Consider the following 22,756-nt stretch of genomic DNA (forward strand, 5'->3'; position numbering starts at 1 on the left):
ATCACGTTATCTCCCAATAGTTAAATTGAATATCAGTGCATTGGACATTAATAGTAATGGTTATTTGCAAGCTCTAGACAATTGCAAAACTGTGATAGCAAACGCTATATCAGCAAAAAAAAGGCTGTTATTGATTCATATATCAGCAAAAAAAAGGCTGTTATTGATTCATTTTAGCTGCTAAAACCCCCCGAGCAAGCCATGGCCAATATCATGGAAAAGCCATGGCTGACCACATGAAAAAAACAGTATGTCATGGATGCTAAACATGTGACGAGGACTCCTGGGGTTCAGATTCATCACCAGCATCAGGGGCTACGTAAAAGACTTTGGACGAGGCCCCCCATTTCCCTTTTTCTATTAACAGAATGGAAATGAGCTTGGGTTCAGGTGACCTGGCAGCTGACTAATAGACAAAGAGGTGAATGGCACACACACCAGGCATATCCAGGTGAAGGTACTCATGATATGATATATTAAGTTATTTATAACGCGCTTAATACCCAGAGGTTTCTAAGCGCGGACCCGGGGATCGAACCTATGTTGCTCTGTGTGAGGCGAGCAAGTTGCCGCTGAGCTATCCTCCCGAGACTCATGTAATGCTCAGATTTCTATCCATGACAAGTTACATGGATCATAGCGTGCAATGGGTTGTTGATGTCCCAGTGAGATATATACTTTCTAATCAGTGGGTCAGGCGGTATGCATCTCACCACAGTGCAATGCGCTGATGCAAGACTCTTGTGTTGGGTTGGTAAGCAGCCGGACATTGGAGGCTTCTTGGCAGGCTTGTGACTCTGACATATTAGCAATGCAGAGGGATACACGTTAATGTATAAGAGACTTTGCTCCCTCCATGCCATCCTTTTGGATACATATGCTAGTTCAGGGACATCCCTTCACTTTCCTACCGTGTGGCAAGCCAATATTGCAACGTCTTTCATTGAAAAAGCCAAAAATGATCCCTGCAGATGCTTTAAGGCCCCTCACCACAGTTGCCCTGAAAAACAATAGCTTCATGTGCACTCCACAATATGCATCACATTCTGCTGGGCAACAAACTCTTAAAATCACATAGACCATCCGTGCCTTCAATTTTCAGTCCCTGCAGGAGTGGGAAGTCCATCAAGGAATTTGATTCATGAAAGGTCTCATCCTCCTGGAACCCCGGAGGGCTGGAACCCCCCGAGTGGTTGCCACGGAACCACAGGTTCTCGTAAGGCTTGGGGCTGGGTGTCATATCGCCAAGCAGGGGCTGAGTAGATTCCGAGCGCAAGTACAGGGGAGCAGGTGCGCGCTGACCCCTGTAGCTGTCAACAATCACCTTGGCATATTGTACCGACTCGCTCGTGTTCACATAGGATCTCAAGCTGGTGTCGCTGTTTGGACGTTGGGATCCCAGCTTGGTCCCATCATGCTCCTGTAGGAAGCTCTTCAGATGATCTTGAAGGTTATCCATAGATCTGTTCTTCTCGGCTGCTATGTCTTTTTCAAGAATGGTGACATCACATGTCATTACATGCTGAGGCTCCCTCATGTCATAAGGCAGTTTATTGACCTAAAAAACACAAAACAAATCTTGAGAAATCAACTATTTCTCGGATACTATTTAGGTGATATGATATGGTATGATATGATGATATGATATGATATGGCATTTAGAAAGCGCTATTTCAGTGTTATTTATAGTAAAGAGTTTTGCTTGCTTCAGAAATTGGCTGAAACCCCTTTCATGGGACATGATAATTAAACATTATAGATCATTAGATAAACTGAACAATACTGAGATGGACCAATAGATACAACAAATAAACATATAGATCCATAGAGAAGCCTATCAAAAGACAGATCCGATAAAGAACGGATAGCTTGATATATAAGTAAACGTTTTTCTCAATAGAAAGGCAGATGGACAGGCATTTTAGACTGAAAGGCAGATAGATCAATAAACTTGTACTTGTGTCAAGGTATCACACTCTTTGGGAAATCTTGTTTAGTTGTCCAAGTTCCATGCTGTCTTCCTTCTGATTTTACCAATTTTGACATCAGTATGCTGAGTATTACTTCCAACTGACGCCCCCTCCTCCCCAGGTGACCCCATCAGAGCCCTCTGTCTACCTCAAAGGCGTTGTGACTAGTGAAGGGCGCGGCCTATCCTGTTCACCCCGAGCCATGTTTCAAATCATAAATATATTGGTTGAAATCACTTTAAATCATCAAACTCTAACAGAGTGGACTCAGGAAGCGATTCACGCGGAGTATTGAGATACCCGATTTGCTTTTCTGGAAACCTACGGCTAAATTCTTTGCTATTTTAATGACCTGTGAAGCTTGTAAAAGTTAAAGGTCCCCTGAAATGAACTGCCCTGTGATCTGGCTGCATTGTGGACTCTTCAGTGGTATCCTGTTGGGTGGGAGGTGGGCGTGTCATTGAAACAACCAATCTTGAGGTTTTTTTTTTCCCCTTATATTTTGTGTTCACAACAGTCCGTTGATACAAATAATATGTTCAATATGTTTATATGATATTATTGCTGACATGTTATGCTTGTATTGCTTTTCACTGCATATGTAATGTACCAATTGGTGTTGAAATAAAATAAAAAGTTAAAATCTGATTCGCTCTACTCTTGGTTTAAATGAATTCAGACCATTTTGAACCATTGGCAACTACTGGTTCGAATCAAAATCGATTTTTAACTGAAAGTGGGCCTACAGTATGAATAATATCAAATGAAAAAAAATAATAATAAAAAGAAAACATGATAAACTTGATGAAAGGTTAAGCTTGGCTGACCCACACGTGCTCTTATCAGACACATTCAGATCAAGGTTTGAACACTTCAAACCATTTGGTGTCTACTCTCCAATTGCCTCGAAACATTTAAACTGATTAGAATCGCCAGTGTTTGGATTCAAGCATCAGCTCGCGGCCCTAGTTCTGACACACGGATTTGCAAAGCCTTGCTCTAGGTCAATTGATACATTTGTGAACAGATCTATAGATTGAACAATATGTGAAGGGATGTCTCAAAATACAGATAGACTCTATTCATAGATAATTCAATAAACAGAGCGATCAATAGATATCTTGGCCAATAAGCGTTTCAATTTTTAGAACCATGAAACTAAATATATAAATGGGCAGAGCAATAAAAGGGTAGAGCAATGGACATGTTCGACTTATCGGAAGGCTAGATCAATAGAACTTTAGTTCAATAGGCCAATACATTATTAGATAAAGTAAATGTTTTTCAATGTTTTCCTTGGCATGACACCATTTTTCTAACATATCATGACCCGGCCCCCTTAGTTTTCAACATTACTATGTTTGCTGTAACTCATAATTGGATGATAGTTTCACAACAGCTGGCCGCAGCAATGTCACCTGCTGGACCCGCCCGGCGGTCAACAAAAGGTTTGAGAAATGCACACTAGCTCACTTACGGGGGTGATTTATAAAAGAAATTGACATTAAGACACAATGGACTGGATACATTTGATATCTATATGGGATGGATCGATATACATTGTAGGGTCTACGACATATTAGCTATCTGGATAAATAAACATAAGACTACAGAAAATTACATAGATTAAACAGATGAATTTGCAGTATTGAACCAAAAGCAATATTGTAATATCGTCCTCAGCCCGGCAGTACACCTGTCGCTGTAGTTGCATGGCATGCTTGCATTGTCAGATGCCTGCATAACGATATCTGCCATTTTGAGTTTAACAAAGTATAGTGTCACATCCAAGGCTGCGTGTGTTTTCTTAGTTCTTATTGCCATCCCCCACTCAAGGGAGGTGGAATATCTACAAAAGGGTTTTATTACCTGCCATTTAACAATCAAACATAGTGCACATTTCGGTCAGCTGCTCACCCAGGTAACGCTGGATCTATTGCGTCTGACGGAGACCTGGGTGATTCAGACTTTCACTTTCATTCAGGATATCCGAGCACCTACATTCCTAAAGCCTTAACATTGATCCATCTGGAACAATTGGATTGGGTCTGAGAGCCAGGGGAAGGGCACTCAAATACTTAGGCCAGCCTCCCAGTTTCAGGTCACTCTCAAGGACCCTTTAGCCCACCCTTAATGTAAATATCTTACACTCAGGTTTCAGCTTTGTGGCTCCAAGTCCATGGTAAATAGTATTAGTTATTGCCCCTCCCCGTCAGAGGAAATGCTGCCATTTTCCCTTCTCGCTGATTGAATTTCCAGCAACACTAATGCCCTTATTACAGGTTTGCCGGAATCCCGCCGCATTTGTCCACCACCCGATATCCCGGTATTACCAGGATATTACGTGCAGCAGAGACGCCGGTAAGTTCCCATGGGACGGGATTGCTGGAAGAACCGGATTCCGGCATTTATTTGTGGGTAAGAGCCTGTACTACCAGCAGGCCTGGCCTGCCCATAGATTACTGCCTTATGTTTCCCCAGTTCAGAAAAAATACTGCTGCTGGAATGACCAGCATTCTTTCACGACCGGGGAACATGTAATAACCCCCTAAGTCTATTGGCTCCTGTAACAGTCTTTTAATACTGTGGGTGACTAAATTATGGCTGAACAGTCCAATACAAGCTTAGCTGGCACTTTGTTAGATAAATTATCCCTGCTAAATCTCAGACTAGCTCCTTCTGTCCCCACCTACCTATATGAGCTTACACCAGACCATATTCTCGCTAAGGACTTGTGCCTCGAGAATATCCCTTTACCCTTGCAGGCATGGTCAGACAACTCGCTGGGCTTCTTTTGCTTTTCTGCCCGGGTAAAGAGATGGGAAGCATTACTCAACATGCACACTTGGCCACTTACCAGTCCCTTGAGGCCTGCAATGGGCCAACGGGTAACCTGCCCTGCCTCTACTGCTTGGTTTATGCCATTGCGTCTGCAGTAAGCGCAGTTGCTCCTTGGCAGGAATGTCCACTTTAAATCCCTCAGTCAACCTGGTTTTCCCTACTAGACAGACTCAGGCACATCAAAAGGCACTTGCTTCAAGCAGAGCACAGGTGGCAGAAACATTATATGATGATAAGGGGAAGAACCCCTACCGGATCACTTGGCATATTCATGGCACTGTAGGCTGCCACCGAGTCCCTGTAGGCTTGCCACAATTTGTTAAAGCCAAATTCATCCTAGCGATGTTTCCTCACTGTTTAGAGATTCACGCTACTTAGACCAACGTCTTCCCGTCGATGAAACAATGTAAGAAGACTTCTGCCAGCCTCAAAGTCAGTTTGCTTGTGCCTCCTGGTGTTGGAATGTGAAGAAGAGGCTTGTTTGTTTGTTTGTTTATTGCATTTATATGGCGCACCAGACCCAAGAGTAGCAGGGCGCAGGAGGATATGCGAAGCTAGGGATGTACACAATTTACAAATTTACAATCTAGGAGCAGGTCGTACTAAGGTACCACAGTTTTAGAAGAGAACTCATTTTCAGTCAGGTTGCAGTGAATGATGAGGTTCTTTCTGAAGAAAGAGCAGGGGAGGTCAGCTCTCAACTGGTGTGGCAAGGAGTTCCAAAGCTTAGCGGTCTTCACGGGGAAGCTGTTGCCGCCAATCTTAGAAGATTTGAATCTGGGTAATACCGGATAGTTGGTGTTAATGGTTCTAGACGGTCTACTGGAGGTTCTTCTACATATTCTGTCGATTAGGTAGCTCGGTGCCACATTGTGTAGTGCTTTATGTGTCAAGGAGGCAATTTTTTGTTGTATTCTGTTGTGGGTAGATAACCATTTGTGATGACGTCTGATAGCAGAGATGTGCACTCTTTTGTTGATGCATAATGCAGCTCTGATGGCATTGTTTTGTAGTATTTGGAGTGTTTGGATAATGGATTTATTAGCACTACTGTAGAGGGCGTTGCAGTAGTCTAGTGTTCATAGAATTAATGCTCTGGCCAGTATGAGGCAGCTATCAATAGAGAGGAAGTGCCTACCTGCTCTGATCAGCTTACAAGTGTAGGCTGTGGTGGATGCCAGAGAATTTAGTTGTTTAGTAAAGGACATTGTTGCATCAAGGTAGAAACCCGGAGTTTTTACCTCCTTGGAGACGATGGTGTTATTACCGTCAATGATGAAGGAGGCATATTCATGCCCTAGTTTGGAAATGTTGGAAGGGGAGCCGAGGATTATCATCTCTGTCTTGTGATCCGTTCCGAGCATGAACATCCTTCCCCAGATATCATTTTTGAAATGTTCCATGGCCCATGCGCACGCGAGCATCTCCTTCTCTATGACTGAGTCAGTTCGCTCAGAGTCCATGAGCGCACGCGAAGCATAGGCTACAATGGAATGGCTTACTATGTCCTTTTGTATCATCGTCACACCTAGTCCATAGGCACTGGCATCGGCTGTGATGATCGTTTCCTTGTCTGGAACGAAAGGACAAACAATGGGAGGGTTTAGGATGCTGGATTTAATGGTATCAAATGCGACTTCACAAGCCGTTGACCACTCGAAAGCAGCGTTTTTTAAAGAATGAGCCAAAGAGGTTTGTTTTTCAATGAGAAGGCTTCTACGAAATTCGCGTAGTACTCCGACAACCCCATGAAGGATCTGAGTTGCTTTTTCGTGGTCAGTCTAGGAACCTTCATGATTGTTTCAACTAGTTACACTTTGGCGCATATTCCAGCCTCAGAAATGATGTATCCTAGACATTCAACCTCAGACTTTTGGAGCGTGCATTTTTCTTTGCGCAACGTTAGTCCGCTGAGTTCCAACGTGCTCATCACTTGTGCTAGGGTTTTGTTGTATGATTTCTCATCCCTCCTGTACACCAGAATGTCATCCTGAAAAATCTCTATGTGGGGAATGTCCCTGGGAGGTTGGTAACAAGGTGATGGAGCACTGCAGCCACTGAGGAGAGACCAAATGGCATTTGTGTGTACTGAAAGCAGCCTTCTGGCATCACAAAAGCTGTAATGTGTTTGGTAGCAGGTGAAGACGGATTTGGTGTTGCGCATTCTTCAGATACAGTTTTGTGAACATCCTTGTATCCTGTACCATTAACAGTAATTCGGTGATGTTTGGTAGTGGGTAGGAAATCAAACAGGTGCTGGCTTGAAGGTTTTGAATCAATCATAACAACTGTCACAGCTCTGGGCAACCCGCCAGATCATCGTTCTTCGCCTGCCAAGCAATTACAGAAGGGGAAAGACCATAAGGAAATCAGGCTTGGTCCAGCCCCAAAAGGAGCGCTCCAGCCCAAACTGCTAGGTCTCGTCCCTTCTTCACCTCTTTGTTTTGCTTGTCACCCGAAGTTGGACGGGTATGCTTAGAGAGCCAAGCTGCTCCTCACTGATGATGCCCAACAAGGCCGAAACATGTCCGGGGATGCCTGTGGTCTCGTGCAGAAGGGATATGACCTAGGAGTTTGTGCTTGACTGCCCATTTGGACGTGGGACCAAGCCTGATTTGCATATGGTCTTTCCTCTTTCTGTAATTGCTTGGCAGGCAAAGAACGATGGTCTGGAGGTTTACCCAGAGCAATTGTCAGAGGTTTAAGATCAATTCTAAACCTTTCAGCCGTCATCTCTTTGTTTTGATTGGTAATAGGTAGGAGTACGCTACAATGCTCATGTTTAGACTGCGAAGATCCACACACATTTGCATTTTCATGCTGCCTTGCTTCTTCGTGAGGACAATTGGACTTAACCATTCCATGGCCTCCACTTGCTCAATGACGCCTTGGTCGAGAAGCTCAGCAAGGAGTGATTTGGGACCAAACCTGATTTACATATGGTCTTTCCTCTTTCTGTAATTGCTTGGCAGGCAAAGAACGATGGTCTGGAGGTTTGCCCAGAGCAATTGCCAGAGGTTTAAGATCAATTCTAAACCTTCCAGCCATCATCTCTTTGTTTTGATTGGTAACGGGTAGGAGTATGCTACAATGCTCATGTTTAGACTGCGAAGATCCACACACATCTGCAATTTCATGCTGCCTTGCTTCTTCGTGAGGACAATTGGACTTAACCATTCCGTGGCCTCCACTGGCTCAATGACGCCTTGATCAAGAAGCTGAGCAAGGAATGATTTGGGTTCTTTCAGTGCAGTCAAGGAAACTGGCCTGACCTTGTGTTTGACCATCTTTTCGTAGTATTAACCTGTGCACGTATTGCTTTACATTCCCAGTTCAGGCCGAAATATGTCCCCATCGCCATCAAGTAAGGCTGATGCAGATTGTTGGTGAACAATGAACACCTGTTCGGGTAAGCAAGTGTCCAGCTTGATTTCCAATCATCTTTGGTCATCCCAACCCAGGACTGCTGGTCCTTTTACTGACACATACACCTTGCTAGCTGCACTGCAATCCCTGAAGGAGACTGTGCTCCTGTTGTACTTAATCAGATTGATGTTGTGCCCTCCATATGCGCCTGCGTTAACATCTGGTGCATGTAGATGATCTTTACGCTTCGGAAAGAGTTTGAAGTATGTATCCTTTGGCAATATGGTGTAGTTGGAACCAAAATCCGACAACCTCTTGGTGTTGATATTTTCAATATGTATTATGCAATAAGGCTTCCTGCTCCTAGCCCCTTTATTTTCGATGATGAGCGCAATCTATTCGAACTGTTCACCGGGTTCACCATCATCCAAATTGTCTCGCACAGCTGTTACCATAAGCTGTCTTCTGATGCTGCACATGCCAGCGTAATGACCAATTTTATGACACTCCGAACAATCTTTACCTTTTGCTCGGCATGATCTATCGCTGGCTAGATGATCCCGATCACCACATCTGAAACATACCGGGCTTTTCCCTGGTACCTTTTTGTTTGGTGGGCATCTCCTTTGGGGATCGTCCCTTGGTATGCGGCCGGTGGACAATCTTCTTTCTCGCTGTTGCCTTGTGGGTCTTCTTCTCACTGGGCACACCTCTTCTTCAATGCTTGCTTGACTCACTTCTCTTATGGAGCGCAATTATCGCTCAATCGTTTTGGGGATAGTGATCACTTGCTCCAGGGTAGGATCACAGCTCATTCATAAGGCTTCTTGTGTTTTGGTGTCACAACAATGCACAATGAGTTGGACCCGGATTAGTTAATAGGCCATGTTGCCTAAAGTGCATGTGCTCACCAGCTCCTTTAGTGTAGTTACGAAGTCATCAATTAATTCCATGGACGTTTGAAGCCTGGTGTAGAACTTTTGGCGTTCAAGAACTATATTAGGGACTTTGCCAAAACAGGAATGTAACCTGGTCATCGCCTCTTCGTATGCATCATTGTGAGCTGACCAAACCAGTTTCCTCGATACATCCGCCAGTGCAAACAGTCTCTGGCCTTCCATTCCTAGGGCATTCCTCGGAATTGCAATTTTTCTTTCGGGACGTAAACTCTGTTCCATCTACTGCTTCGAGGTATGTGATTTCCATTGGTTCCAAGGAACTGGTGGCTCACCTGGAGTGTGAAGAAATGTGGGTGGTGGTGTGATTCCTTGCATGTTGTCTTGATGCAGTACGGCATGGATCACTTTCTTTCGGGGTCGGACTGCAACAAGAAATAGGCCCAGACACCCAAACAAAGTGGCCATCCCTCGCCTCAAAAAAGTGCCCCGCAAACCATTATCCATGAATTGCGTCAATTCACACCTTAACGGAAAATGCTACTTATGGAGGGTTAATGTGTCACTGGTAGAGCCATCTACGTGTGTGCAGGAGTCATGACTTGTCTACACATACACGCCTAAAATTCCATACCTACGCAAACATTAGACCTCAGGTGGACAACCATCTCATCAAATTCTCTTCTTTCTGTTATTCTCTAAACCTAGAGACTTTCTCCTGTATTTACAACGGGCTGGCCTTGTCCTTCCCAATAAAGTTGCTTTAAGTCACTAATCAAATGTTTTGAACATCATGAATAACAACGAGCAAGTTTGCGACATAGAATCTGCATATCTATCTATCTTTCTTTATTACACGCAGAACTTCTTGTATTGCATGCATTAAATCACTGAAAGTACAGTGGGGTGAATTAGGTTTTTCAGGTTGACATTATCTTGCATTCTGGGATTTTTTGTTTACCATTGAGGATCTGAACATTAAACCCACAAGTATAGTCGTTTGGTTTAACATGCTGCTAAAAGGATATACATGTTGTCATATGGCTTTATTATGCAATTTGTGTTTTTTGTAAGTAAACTCTATAAGACTTTATTACTGTGTAGACCTTGAAATCCAACAATTTGAGCCAAAGTTTGTAATCCTGGTCACCACTACACCTTCTCCTGCCACCCCCCAATCTGTCCGACCAACCCACTTTCTCTTTTTTGGAGGCAGCCAGAGTACTCAGCGCCAGTTGTCTCGAGAGGATAGCTCAGCGGCAACGTGCTCGCCCTGGAAGCAAGTCGACATGGAGCAACACAGGTTTGACTCCCGGGTCCGCACTTAGAAACCTCTGGGTATTAAGTGCGTTATAAATAACCTATCATATCATATGTCCCAGTCCACCACTGCTCAGGGGATGGGGCACTCACAGGCTCTGGGTTTGGAAAGATACTTTTTTTAATCGAAGAAAAAAAGTCTATAAAACAAAATCAGTCCAGAAGCTCCTGAAAGCACGGGTGCCTCACAGCCGTTTTATGAGCCTTCGTTTTGATGGGGTATTTTTAGTCAGCTGTCTCTATCAGTTTGCCACAGACAGAAAGCCATCACCTGAATATCGCTGTATGCAGCGGTGTGGCTGCAGTGATTAACCCCTTGGGAATTAAACCGAACTGTGGTGCCTCCCTCCACCCTCAACACCCCCCCCCCCGCCTCCCATAAACAGGCCAGGCCCCAGCACCTGAAGTTATGCTGAATTAATATAAATATATACTGTTATGTTTAAACAACCATACATGTTCCCTTTATCCATCCTGCAGTTGCTGTGTTACAGAAGAGCACAGGCCTCTAGCGAGACATGTGCACTGCAGCGGTCTGGGGCGCAGTATAAAAGGCGTCATATTTCCAATGAACACGTTGGGCTCCCAGTCCATCACTAGTTCAATGACGTACGGTGTTGCTCCCGTGCCAATGAGCTGACTTGGGAGACTCTGTCATTCTCGTTATCACTTACATGAGATTTGTTGGACTGAGTGCTCAAAGCGAAGCATGCTTACACCATGAAATTTACTTTGTTTGTTACTGTGACTGAGTCCAGACGAAGGGAGCTCGAGTTGGAGGGAATGCTCATTCATTTACTGAGTGGACATCGTCTTAATAAGACAGCTTGGACCTATCCAAGCCAAGTTGGGACATCTTATTTGATGAGGGGCCGATGCAAGTCTGGCGGCGAGAGGGCTCCATCTTATCTGACACTCGAAGCATAGGACTGTAAAAGCAAGAACACTGTAATGGATCTCCTGATGAAGACGTGGGCTTAATAATCATTTTACATCGAAACCGGTCGAGAAGATAAATGGGGATGTGATTGGCCGAATAAACATGGTACTGTCCTACGCCAGAAGTAGATTACATGTGATAGAATTGTTGTTATCTCAAACACTCAATGTATATGCAACAAAGCTGTTTGTGGTGACAATGAGAATGTCCCACCATATAATGTCCTATTAGATTGGTATGCAGTTTAGTGGTTTTTGGAGGAATGTTTTTGGCACTGAATGCGGTAGAAGGTGCGTATGCTTCACTGTGTATTGAGTTTAAATGCTATGGCTTTTTTTTATTTTCTTTTTAGCTTTTATGTAGTTCTATGTTTTCCTGCAATGCAAACTAAATTTTGAAGTGTGGAATAATACATGATTGATTCTACTTCTATAAATTGTGTATCATGCAAAATAAATGTTGATACTTTTCTGTATTCTCTGGTACAATAATACCCTAGTCCAGAGGGTGGGGTTTACCTGCGCCTTTCAATTTTTCATTATGACATGAAATGCAGCATGGTCCAAGCGCTAAATAAATGCCTTTATAAAAACAATGTATGTTTTAAAAAGAAACTTGCGTTTTGGGTCGGGTGGTAGATGTTGGGATTAGTATCATCTGCGTCCTCTCGTTTGCTGGAGCGCCTCCCCACACTGTCCCATGTCACGTGTTGTTTGCCTTTGTTTAGGATTGCTTGGAGGCCACGTGGGGTTCGCACGTGCGTTCTCTCTCTCTCTCTCTGTATCTCTCTCTCTCTGTATCTCCCTCTATCTCTCGTTCTCTCTCTCTCTCTCTCTCACTTTCTCTCTCTCTCTCTGTCTCTGTATCTCTCTGTATCTCCCTCTCCCTCTCTCTCTCCTTCTCTATCTCTCTCGCTCTCTCTCGCTCTCTCTGTCTCTCTCTGTCTCTCTGTCTCCGGCAGTCTGCTCACTCCTTCCTCCACTGCTCTGCATGTTGGATCTGGACGTCCTCTATTTCCTATTTCCTCACGCACTTGAGGAAAGAGTGCAGCATGGCGGAAGGCACCAGGAGGCAGAATGGAAGGGGGGAGCGTGGAAGATCGACACACGTCATGATCGGGCCACCCACCACCCGGGCCCCAGAACAATTTGTTGCACTTGCAACAACTTGGCAACTTCAATCACATTGCATTTGCAACAATTCACGAGCTGGCGACCTCCTGGCACCACTGAACAAACAGAGAGGTAGCCACGCTTATGATAGTCATTGTTTCTGTCATTAATTGTAGTTGTTTTCTGAAAGTAGAAAGGAATGTGCTTCAAGAGTCACACAAAACCAGAGAGAAGTCCTTAGAGTACAAATTTAATTTAATACAAACATAAAGTGTTTTTTTATATTTATATTTTTTGAACTTATAGATCTTTTTTACATAAACTTGGTAAAAGTATTGGAAAAAGAAAAGTTCATAATATATACATGGGTTACAAAAGAACAGCAAAAGACCACCATTAGAGCAATTCAAATGATTATTGCCAAGTTAGTTAGATACCCCTGCAGGAGACAAATTTCTGCTGCAGAAAAACTACCAGGGTGTGTTAAAAACTACCCTGGTAGGTTGGTAGAGGGTGTACATGGTTAGTCAATAAACATGATTTTGTTATCTGCTAACGTGCAAGAGAAATCAGTTCACAATGCTGTTCCATAAGAAGAGGAACCAAACATGGGAACACGTTTCGGCATGCAAGTACGTCTAGCATCCGTAGTTAGAGCCTTCCTCAGGGCAGGAGTGATGTGATATGATTTTTCACCCCTGTATAAACATCAGAGACAGCGGGAATCTGTAGTGCTGTTCCCAGATATGTTGGGATTCTTTCAATGCTCAGGTTAGCATCGGTAACTGTCCACCATCGGTGTGTCTTGGCAGGTGCTCTGACTCACTGGAGTGGTGGGAACATGGAGAAAATTAGTTGCAAGGTGCCAATGGTTGCCCAGGATAAATGAAGATCCGCGGACAGCTGCCGCGGGACTCAGCGGAACTCGTGCATCTGAACTGTAATGAAGAAATGAAGCTTACACAGGGCCGGGACTGCTTAAATGCGTTCTGTAGACGTGCAAGTGGAAGGAATGGGGTTGCACAAAGTGGAGCCGGATCGTGCAGCATTCAACGTCAAGCCCCTGTCTGTCAACAGGGCACTTACAGCATACCAGGTGCTGGAATCACGAGGACGGTCGCTGCTCGGCGTCTGGAATGTAGAGGAATGCTGATCGGCTCGGCTCAGGGGCACTGCCAGGCCAGCACGCCTACTCTCTATTGTGATGCATTCATCCAAGAAAAGTAACACTTGGTGGGGGGACGCTGTTGAGCAGCTGCTAAAATGGCTGCTTAGTTTGTTAGCTCCACACAAACCAGCAAGGACTTGCAGACAGTGGTGGTTCTGGAGTTCCAGAGATCCTGAAAACCTGCCCACTGGGCTCTGAAGGTGGGGGGAACCACCTGTCCAACTCCTGGACCGTTTGAGCAACCAGATAAGGAGTTTCGGCCACTTGCGACCTGAGGTGCGGAGGGCGGCGCTACCTGCGCCCGAACGCTGCTGCCGGTGTACCATTGACGAAGCCGAAAGCACCATGCCCCCAGAGGGGAGAGCCGCTGCGGACAACTATCCACCCTACCCGCTGAGACCGACTGATTGCCGGTGGAACACCTGCCGGCCCTCCCTCCCCGACGGAGTGGCTGGCTGTAAACCCATTGTGGACCCCGGCGTGGCCCGTGGAGCGGAGAACGACTGTACGGTGAGGAGGGCCCTGCTGGCCTGCTTGCCTCTCTCGCCCATGGGCCCAACATTAGTGCCTGGGGTGAGTGGCCAACAGGGAGAAAAGGTAGTTGGCGACTGGTGGACCCGGGAGCCCCATCCACGCGGCATAAGCAGAGGACCCGTCTGGTGTATCGGCCCGCTCTGGATGCTGTGAGCGGGTGCGGCCCGGGGTGCCCACCGCGATGGAGGAAACCCTGACGCCTGACAATCTGTTTCTCTGTCACAGTGGGGGATAGACACACCCCTGATCTGCGGCCCGAGACGGTGTACACACCGGATCCCAGGAGGAGCTGAGCCATAGGCGCTGAGGATGACCGGCGCCACTCTGAGGCCTCTGCCGGGGCACCACTGCGATCATCTAGCCCTGAAGTGATGCTGCAGCTGTGGGCTAGGCGGATCAACACCCGACGTGGCCTGCACTGGGGTTCTTGCCCTCTGCTCAGCGACATGTGCTGAGGGCGGACGCTGCTGCTCTTCCCCATTTTGTATGACATTCTCCCTTAAAGCCTGAGCCAACACCTCCCAGCGGCCTACAAATACCAAATAAGTGCACCTACTGTAGTAAACTCGCCTGGCTGACCTGTGCGAAGAGTGGACTATACCACATACTACATCAATCTCCCTCCTGGGTCTGATCCCTTCTCTCCCTGGGAACAATGCGACCCCCGGCTGTAGTACATCATAGCATGCCCCTACCACACGTCGGAGGAGACCAACATCGCAGACTCAACCCCCCGCCTCACTACGCTGGTGCCGGAATGGCGACCTACCATTTGGATTTCATCAGAGACACCGCCCACTGAGACCTAGGCAGCGGGGAAGTGCCACTGGAGCACTGGCTGGGGCTGCGCCATAAGCCCATTGTGTTAGTCAGTTCCTGGGCTATACCCCGGAGTACAACCCGACATCGATCTGGATCCCTGAGTGGTCTCTGCGCGCCTGGTCCTCTGGTGGTGCAACCCGGGGCCCCAGAGATACACAGGTGCCCCTGGGGAAGAGTGGAATAGCACTCTACTCTCCTGCCCTTTACTTCCCTACTTGCTGCTTCTTTTGAACTTACAGTGGGGCACAGCCCCGGTAGTCGACAAGAGTCGCCTGGGAGCAGAGACCAGGCGGCTGGACATGGAATCAAACTGCCCGCCCAGAGAATGTCTAATAGATCCCGGGGAGCCAATAAAACCGGCACCATGGACAAATATACAAAGGCAGCACCTAGGCCTGAACTGGGTCAGTCCACACCAGGCCAAGACGATGCATCAAGCTCTGCCGCCGCACTGGCCCCTGACCTGACCAGTATGATGGAATCATGGCCAAAAGCTTTGCGTCCTTCCATTAAAAGTTGGACGATATCAATGCAAATGTTGCGTCACTCAAATCACAACTCGACCATGCAGGCACCAGAATCACTGAGGCTGAAACCAGGATTGGGGCGAATGAGGATGGAATACAGGCACTCCAGGTCACAGTAGCCTCTCTTACCGAGACATGAAATCCGTCAAGGCAAAATGTGATGACTTGGAATCTCGTTCACGAAGGAATAACGTTCGCATAGTTGGAGGGCCTGAGGATGCGCTCAGGGGACGGATGGAGCTAGCAGTAGAAAACTTGCTTAAAGACCAACTGGGAAACCCTGAGTTGTCTATGTTCTTCACCATCGAGCGAGCTCCCCGTGCACAGGCCCCGCGCCCCAAGCCTGGAGACTTTCCTAGACCCATAATCGCTAAAATCTTAAGCTACCGTGACAGAGACCACGTACTCCGTCTAGCACGGGAGAGGAAGGAACTAAGGCTGGGGTCACAAATCATCAGGATTTTCCCCGACTTCTCCACTGGTGTGCAACAGGAGAGGCACCAATTTCTCGGTGTAAAGAAAATGCTCAGGGAACGTAACATCCAATATGCCATACTATTCCCGGCGCGCATTAAACTCACTTTTAGAGGCCACCTCTACTTCTTCACCGTCCCTGATGAGGCAGTGAAATTCATTGAGTCACAAATCCCACTGAATATCCCTGCCTTAGATATGATGGAAAATGACTTGGAAGCGTGATCACTGTATCCAAAGGGTCTTACCCTCGGGCCCATGTATCCTTCAGGTATTGAGTTGATAGCGACATAAGTGAATGTTAACTGTCATCAATATGTTGCAATGAGTGGTGTTATGCCACAGATCCTAAGTTGATTGTTTGTGTGGCAGCAGCTTTCCCCACTGCGGCTGCAATGGTTGTCGTGCAGGTTCTGTTGTGGACGGGTCCCCGTTGAACCCCCAAAGCAAGCGGGCCAAGTTGGGGTAGGCCCACATTCGACAGGACCGGAAGGGAGGGAAACTGCACTGCTGGTTGGGTAATGGCAGTGAGGGAGGCCGGTGGGTTGGCTCAGGAATGTAATGTTAAAAATGGCAGAGTTGGCGCAGTTATGTACATGTCAGGTGAGCAATATGTGGATGAGATAGAAGCAACACCCTACGTACACAGGCGGCTTGTCTGGGATACACCATGAAAAGCCAATATGGCAACAAAACTAATGTCATGGAATGTCCGTGGGATTGGTAACTTTACAAAGGCCCGTAAAATTATTGCATATGCCCAGAGACATGGTGTGAAGATACTCCTGCTTCAAGAAATGCATGCCATGAAACGCTTGGCAAAGGGCCCTGGCACCGTCAAGCTGGATAAATAGATTCTACACCTCTTTTTCGACGCAAGCAAGTCATAAATCGGTTAAGTTTATGTTGAAGAAGAGTTATACAGACCCCGAGTGCAGATACATTATACTGCACTGTATCATTGCTACTGGGGAATACCTGATTGTGAATTCCTACAGGCCCAATGTTGCTACCCCAGAGTTCTTTGATGCAGTGGTCTCTATTCTTATGGGATATGTTGGGGTGCAGATCAATAGGGGGAGGAGATATGAATGTGATATTAGACACCGATCTGGATAGAACAGGGGCTGCACTCAGGACCCGATCACCGGCGGCTCGAAGGCTACAGCTACACATGGCAGCACTAGGTTTATGTGACACGTGGAGAACTCTCAATGCCCGAGAACTGGGTTACATGTACTACTCATCAGTATACGATAGTTCCTCCCGGATAAATCTGTTTCTGACATCCGCAGATCTGCTAGGCAAAGTCAAAAAGGCAGAGATACTCACTCGCACATTGTCCGGCCATGCCCCGGTGACATTATTTCCATAGTACTGGGAACATCTCCCTCTGCCTGTACTGCCTGGCAGTTTAAGTCGGAAGCTCTAACGGATATCATATTCAAAGCCCAGATCCGCTCGGATATTGAGACATCCTTTGAATGTAATAAACACTACGACATGACAGCTGGTGTGCGCTGGGAGGCCTTCAAGGTGTACATATGTGGCATGTCCATTTCAAGGGAGGCGGGAATACTAAAGAAGATCAGGAACGATCTTAATCGGTCGGAAGCCAAACTTAAGGTCCTAGAGCAGGAATGCACAACTGCAGCTACCCCTGCTAAACTGGCACAGATACAGGAGGAATTGGAGACCTTCGAGTCACATGCCCTGTGAGAAATTCATTACTTCTCATGCCCATGGGCAGCAAGGAGGTAGGTCACTTGCCAAACTGGTCCGGGCGGAGGGCAGTCGGTCCTAGTTCGAGTGTATCAAGGACACACAGGGCACCTTACAGTGGGCAGACCAGCAGATACTTGAGGTCTTCCCTAAGTTCAACACTGACTTATACACATCATACCAAGCACATAACATGCACGACATACGTGAGCTACTGTACAACATTCCTATGACTTCCATCGCCCAGTCAACTAGGAACTGCCTCGATGCCCCCAACTCTCTGGACGAAATAGTTAAGGCCATAACCGGCCTACCGATCGGTAAGGCCCCCGGGCCAGATGGACTCACCTAGGAATTCTACCAAGAACATATGGCGCTCCTTGCACCAAAACTACTGGAGGTCTCAAAAGAATCACTTGGCGAGTCGATTCTCCCTCCCACCCTGCATGAAGCAGCTATAACCGTTCTTTTGAAACCCGATAAACCCGGTGTCGAATGCGGTTCTTATAGGCCCCTGTGGCTCATTAACATCGACACGAAAATATTCACCGAAACAATCTCAAACAGATTCCTGCCAATCATGCCCCACCTGATACATGAGGACCAGGGGGGATTTGTTCCTGGGCGCTCAACCGCACTTAACATTAGAAGACTCTTCAACATAATGTCCAGAATTGATTAGAATGCAGAGGCCGTCGCGGTCACGCTATCTGCCCAAAAGGCATTTGACATGGTTTCCTGGCAGTACATGTGGGAAGTCCTGGATAAAATGGGAGCGGGGCCGAACATGATCAAATGCATCAAACTGCTGTACACATGCCCAACAGTGAGAGTGCTGGTCAACTCACAAACCTTTGCACCATTTGCACTGAACAGGGGCACCCGACAGGGCTGGCCATTCTCCCCCATTCTGTTTTCATTGGCTATCGAACCAATGGCGGACTATATTCGGGCGCAACATTCCCGTAAAGGGATACGCCTACAAGAAGCCCCCGGGATAATCTCACTGTATGGGCACGACGTACTATTATATGTCAGGAACCCATCCTCAAATGTAGACCCCATACTAAGAGATGTCATTCGGATTGGCACCTACTCCGGGTTCACTATTAATTATACTAAATCAGAGCTATTCCCGCTCACCAAGGTAACCCAGCAACCCACGTGTGAATACCCTCTCCGGTGGCCGCCAGACGGAATCCGCTACTTAGGAGTACAGGTGCCTCAGTCTAAATCGACCCTGTTGGCTGACAATTGTGCAACTGCTGAAAGGCACGTCCAATCCAAAACTAAGAGATGGTGCTCCCTTCCGCTTCCGCTGGCAGGCAAACTATCATTGGTGAAAATGATCCTGGTTCCTAAACTCCTCTACATTTTTGCTAACGTGCCGGTCTGGCCAGGAAAACAATACATTGACAGACTACATACAGCGTGTGCGCAATTTCTGTGGCATTCCAGCGCTGTTCACAAGAAGTGGACACACATGATTTTACCCTATGAGAGGGGGGGCTTTACTGCCCCCGATCTGAAACTATATTGGATAGCAGCACAAGCCCAATATGCCACATACTGGTACTCACACCCTGCTGCCCCGCCCCATATCAAACTCGAGAGGCTTGCAGCGGCCGAAGTGAACCTTAAGTCATTAATTCTACACCATACATACGCAGATGAATCACCTCTGGACCCCGCTGCGGCTACGCGCAAGCATGGGACCGATTACTACGTCCAATGTCTGAAATACGCCCTTATTATAAGTGGCTTCCTATCTGGGGATATCCCGGGCTCGAACCCACACATGATAAAACCCTATCACAGCATTGGTAAACGTTGGGATACCAAGTGCTGACTGACCTGTTCCCTGAGTGAAAATGTATCACTCCACAGACCTGGCGACCTGGACATTCAGGATCGACAATGGAAATGCTGCAATACTTTAGACTTCGTGCCTCGGTCCGTGCCATGTGGTTGTGCTACCCTGATAAACCCCCTGATGCACCCGAAATACACTACATAGCAAACTCAAGTGGTGCCCGTAACGTGGTCTCCACACTATACAAAATGTTAGTAGCGAAAGCCCCTGATCCCCCTCCTAAAGTACGTAATGATTGGGTGAACTAACTTGACCTTGAGATCACATACGACATGTGGATGACACTCTGCTCTCACACACGTAGGGTTTCCCTTAATTTTAGGTACCGCAGCATTCAATACAAACTACTGAACAGGTTATATTACACACCACACAAACTAAATAAGTTCAACCGTAACCTGACACATATTTGCCCTCGGTGCCAGACGGAGGCAGCCGATCATACACACATGTTTTGTACATGCAGGGAACTCCTGGACTATTGGGGTGAATTCTTACAGTCACTCTCTGACATCGTACGTACCACCGTGGATCCAGACCCAATAGGGGTGCTGTTTGGGTTTTGGGGCAATACCAGTGTCAAGAAAAAAATCTGCTTTTATGAATATAAGCTGTATGGTGGCTAACAAATGCATCCTTCAGTGTTGGAAACGATCCTCCCCTCCTACCTTTATAATGTGGCTAAATGCACTAACCTGGACCCAGATGTGTGAGGAAGAATATATAAACACCCTCTCGACGCAATCTCGCCCGAGAAACATGGGGACTGAAATTCGTAGCTACCTCATCAATAAAACTGCACGTGTCCCGGGATCACCTGTATCAGACACAACTGGAATGCTAATTCGAGGTTAGAGGAGAGGATGTGCAACAGAGTGCTTGAGGGGTAGTGGAAGGAGTGATTACAGAATCAGCCAGGACCGGCGCAAGGAAGGCAATGTTGTCCTTAATAGTTCTGGAGGACCAGGGGAGCACCTGTTTGGAGGAGACTTTCATAGAGAGGACTTGTCTAGAGACCTCATCCGGTGCTATGGGTGAGAAAGAGGAGAGTAGGAGGGAAGGTGAGCGTGGCCAAGGGAGGCCTGAGAGCTGGGGAGGGAGGAGTGAGGGGTGTAGAGGAGAGTGAGGACAGGATGTTCCGTGTTTTGGTTAAGAAGTGGGAGGCCATTGAAGTAAAGAGGGTCAGGGATGGCAAGGGAGATGTGGAGACTGCAGTAGGATTGGCACAGTTTGACCCTGTTGATAGTGGTCCCAGAGATGCAGGATTGGATATGGCCCTCTTCTTCAAGCTAATGGAGAGTCTGTATTGCCTTTGGAGCAGGCAGCAGGCCAGTTTGTTAGAGGATGTGCCTGACGCCCCCCACTTCTGCTCAGCAACACCGCACTTGCGTTTCAGATAGACTAGGTCAGAGTCATACCAGGTGTTGTGTTTGGAGGCAGGCTTTATGCTGATCCTCATGACAGGGCAAGGATGTCCAGGGTATTGGTGATAGAGAGGTGAAGATTAGCAAGTACAGAGTCAGTGTGGGAGTCCGTGGCAGGAGTGGATGGGGGAAATAAAGTGGCAGCAAAAGCAGCAACTGACACTCGCTTCATCGAATGACAGTGCAGGCAGAGGCGTAGAAGGGGTCCTTAGAGATCCAGGTGAGAGGACAGGAGAGCATGGTCAGACCGGGAGAGAGGTGTAGTCAGAAGGTTGGAGATGGGGTTATCTGCTGGGATGAGAGCATCCAAGGTGTGTCTGGCTGAGTGTGTCGGACCGGAGGGATGAATGGTGAGGGAAAGAAAGTCACAGAGGCTGCGGAAGAGTTCAGTGGCAGCTTCAGGAGAGTCAAGGTGAATATTGAAGGTGGATTACACATTTAAGTGGCATGAAACCGAATTCATGGGTGAGCTAACAACACGTTCAACAATCCATGCTCTCACGAGTCTTCAGGAGGGAAGGATGTCCAGAGGAAGTAGTCTTGGATAATTCAGTACAATTTGCATCGGCACAGATGACAAACCTCCTGTCCAGATATACTATAAAGCACATACGGGTATCCCTCTATCCCCAATCGAAATAGACAAGCAAAGCTAGCAAACTGCATGATCAAGGAAGCAATTCAGCAAGCAAGAGCATGTAGCGTAGATTGCTATGAAGCAGTTCAACAAACAATCTCAGCCCACAGAGTTACAGTAAATTCCACCACAGGAGTAACGCCTTTCCAGCTGATGAGAGGACGGAAAGCTAACACGAAGCAAAACCCAGCATGGATGCACCAGGAGAACCTCGGGAAAACCATAGACGCAGCAGAGATCATGAGAAGGGTGGCAAGTCACCAAGAACAACAGCGAGAAACCTTTTGATGCTCGCAACGCAACGCAGGCCAGAGATATAAAGGTGGGAGACGTAGTGAAAATACGTATGGCTCAGAAGGACAAGGACACATCGTCCAAATACAGTCAACCACTGACTGTCACGGAAACACACCACGACACCATAACAGTCGAAGAAGGAAAAAAGTGGAACATGGCCACGATAGCAATGTACCAGAAGAAGAGAAGATACGAAACAAGCAACAGAAACATCTCGTAGAGAATGCACGGTGCTTCACCTGACAAGATCAGGGAAGAGCCCAATGCACCATCTAGCAAAGCACCAACTCTACCCAGCGGAGAAGAAAAAAAGAGAAGAGGCAAAGAAAGGGGGGACCTACATGAAGAAGACACACACCTATATTCAAGCAAAAAGAGACCCAGAAGAGGAAGACGAGTTCCTGAGAGGTATGTTCAGTATATACTTTAATTGACAATTGCTTAGGTAAACCTTTATGAGAACAATTGGGGAGGATGCAGTGGCATGCTCCATCCCTTCGGCGCGGTCCATTCCGCGTCAAGGTGCATGCTGCTCGTGAGTCAGAGCGGAATTTGGGCGGTGGTGGAGCTAGAGTTTACAAGAGGAGAAAAACAACAGAGCGATGATGCTCCCTCTCCGTTGTCCCGGGTGAGCGAGAAGAAATCGATCAGCGCTACTACGCTCACCTACCGGATGTCAGAGAAGTAGATTCCATAGAGATGAAAAAGAACTTTAGGAACAGAATAAAGTATCTTCACATACACCCTGAATATATGTTTATTTGTGTATGTAGCTAATTTTTGAATATCAGTACATTTCTACATGCTGGTCACCTAAAAGTAGGAAGGCCGCT

The 22,756-nt window shown here is 46.8% G+C and overlaps 1 protein-coding gene across 2 annotated transcripts in view; it reads right to left on the bottom strand.

The window, feature by feature from the left end:
- Nucleotides 1–561: 561 nt before the first annotated feature.
- Nucleotides 562–22,756, bottom strand: part of CSF3R (colony stimulating factor 3 receptor) — a 245,400-nt gene continuing 223,205 nt past the window's right edge. For both annotated transcript variants that reach the window (XM_069622636.1, XM_069622635.1), the window contains exon 16: nt 562–1,558. In XM_069622636.1, the coding sequence (XP_069478737.1) occupies nt 1,040–1,558 (519 nt within the window). In that variant the 3' untranslated portion in view covers nt 562–1,039. The remainder of the gene's footprint in view (nt 1,559–22,756) is intronic.

This window comes from Ambystoma mexicanum, chromosome 11 (assembly GCF_040938575.1).
Source record: "Ambystoma mexicanum isolate Mex_15411 chromosome 11, UKY_AmexF1_1, whole genome shotgun sequence".
NCBI lineage: Eukaryota > Metazoa > Chordata > Amphibia > Caudata > Ambystomatidae > Ambystoma > Ambystoma mexicanum.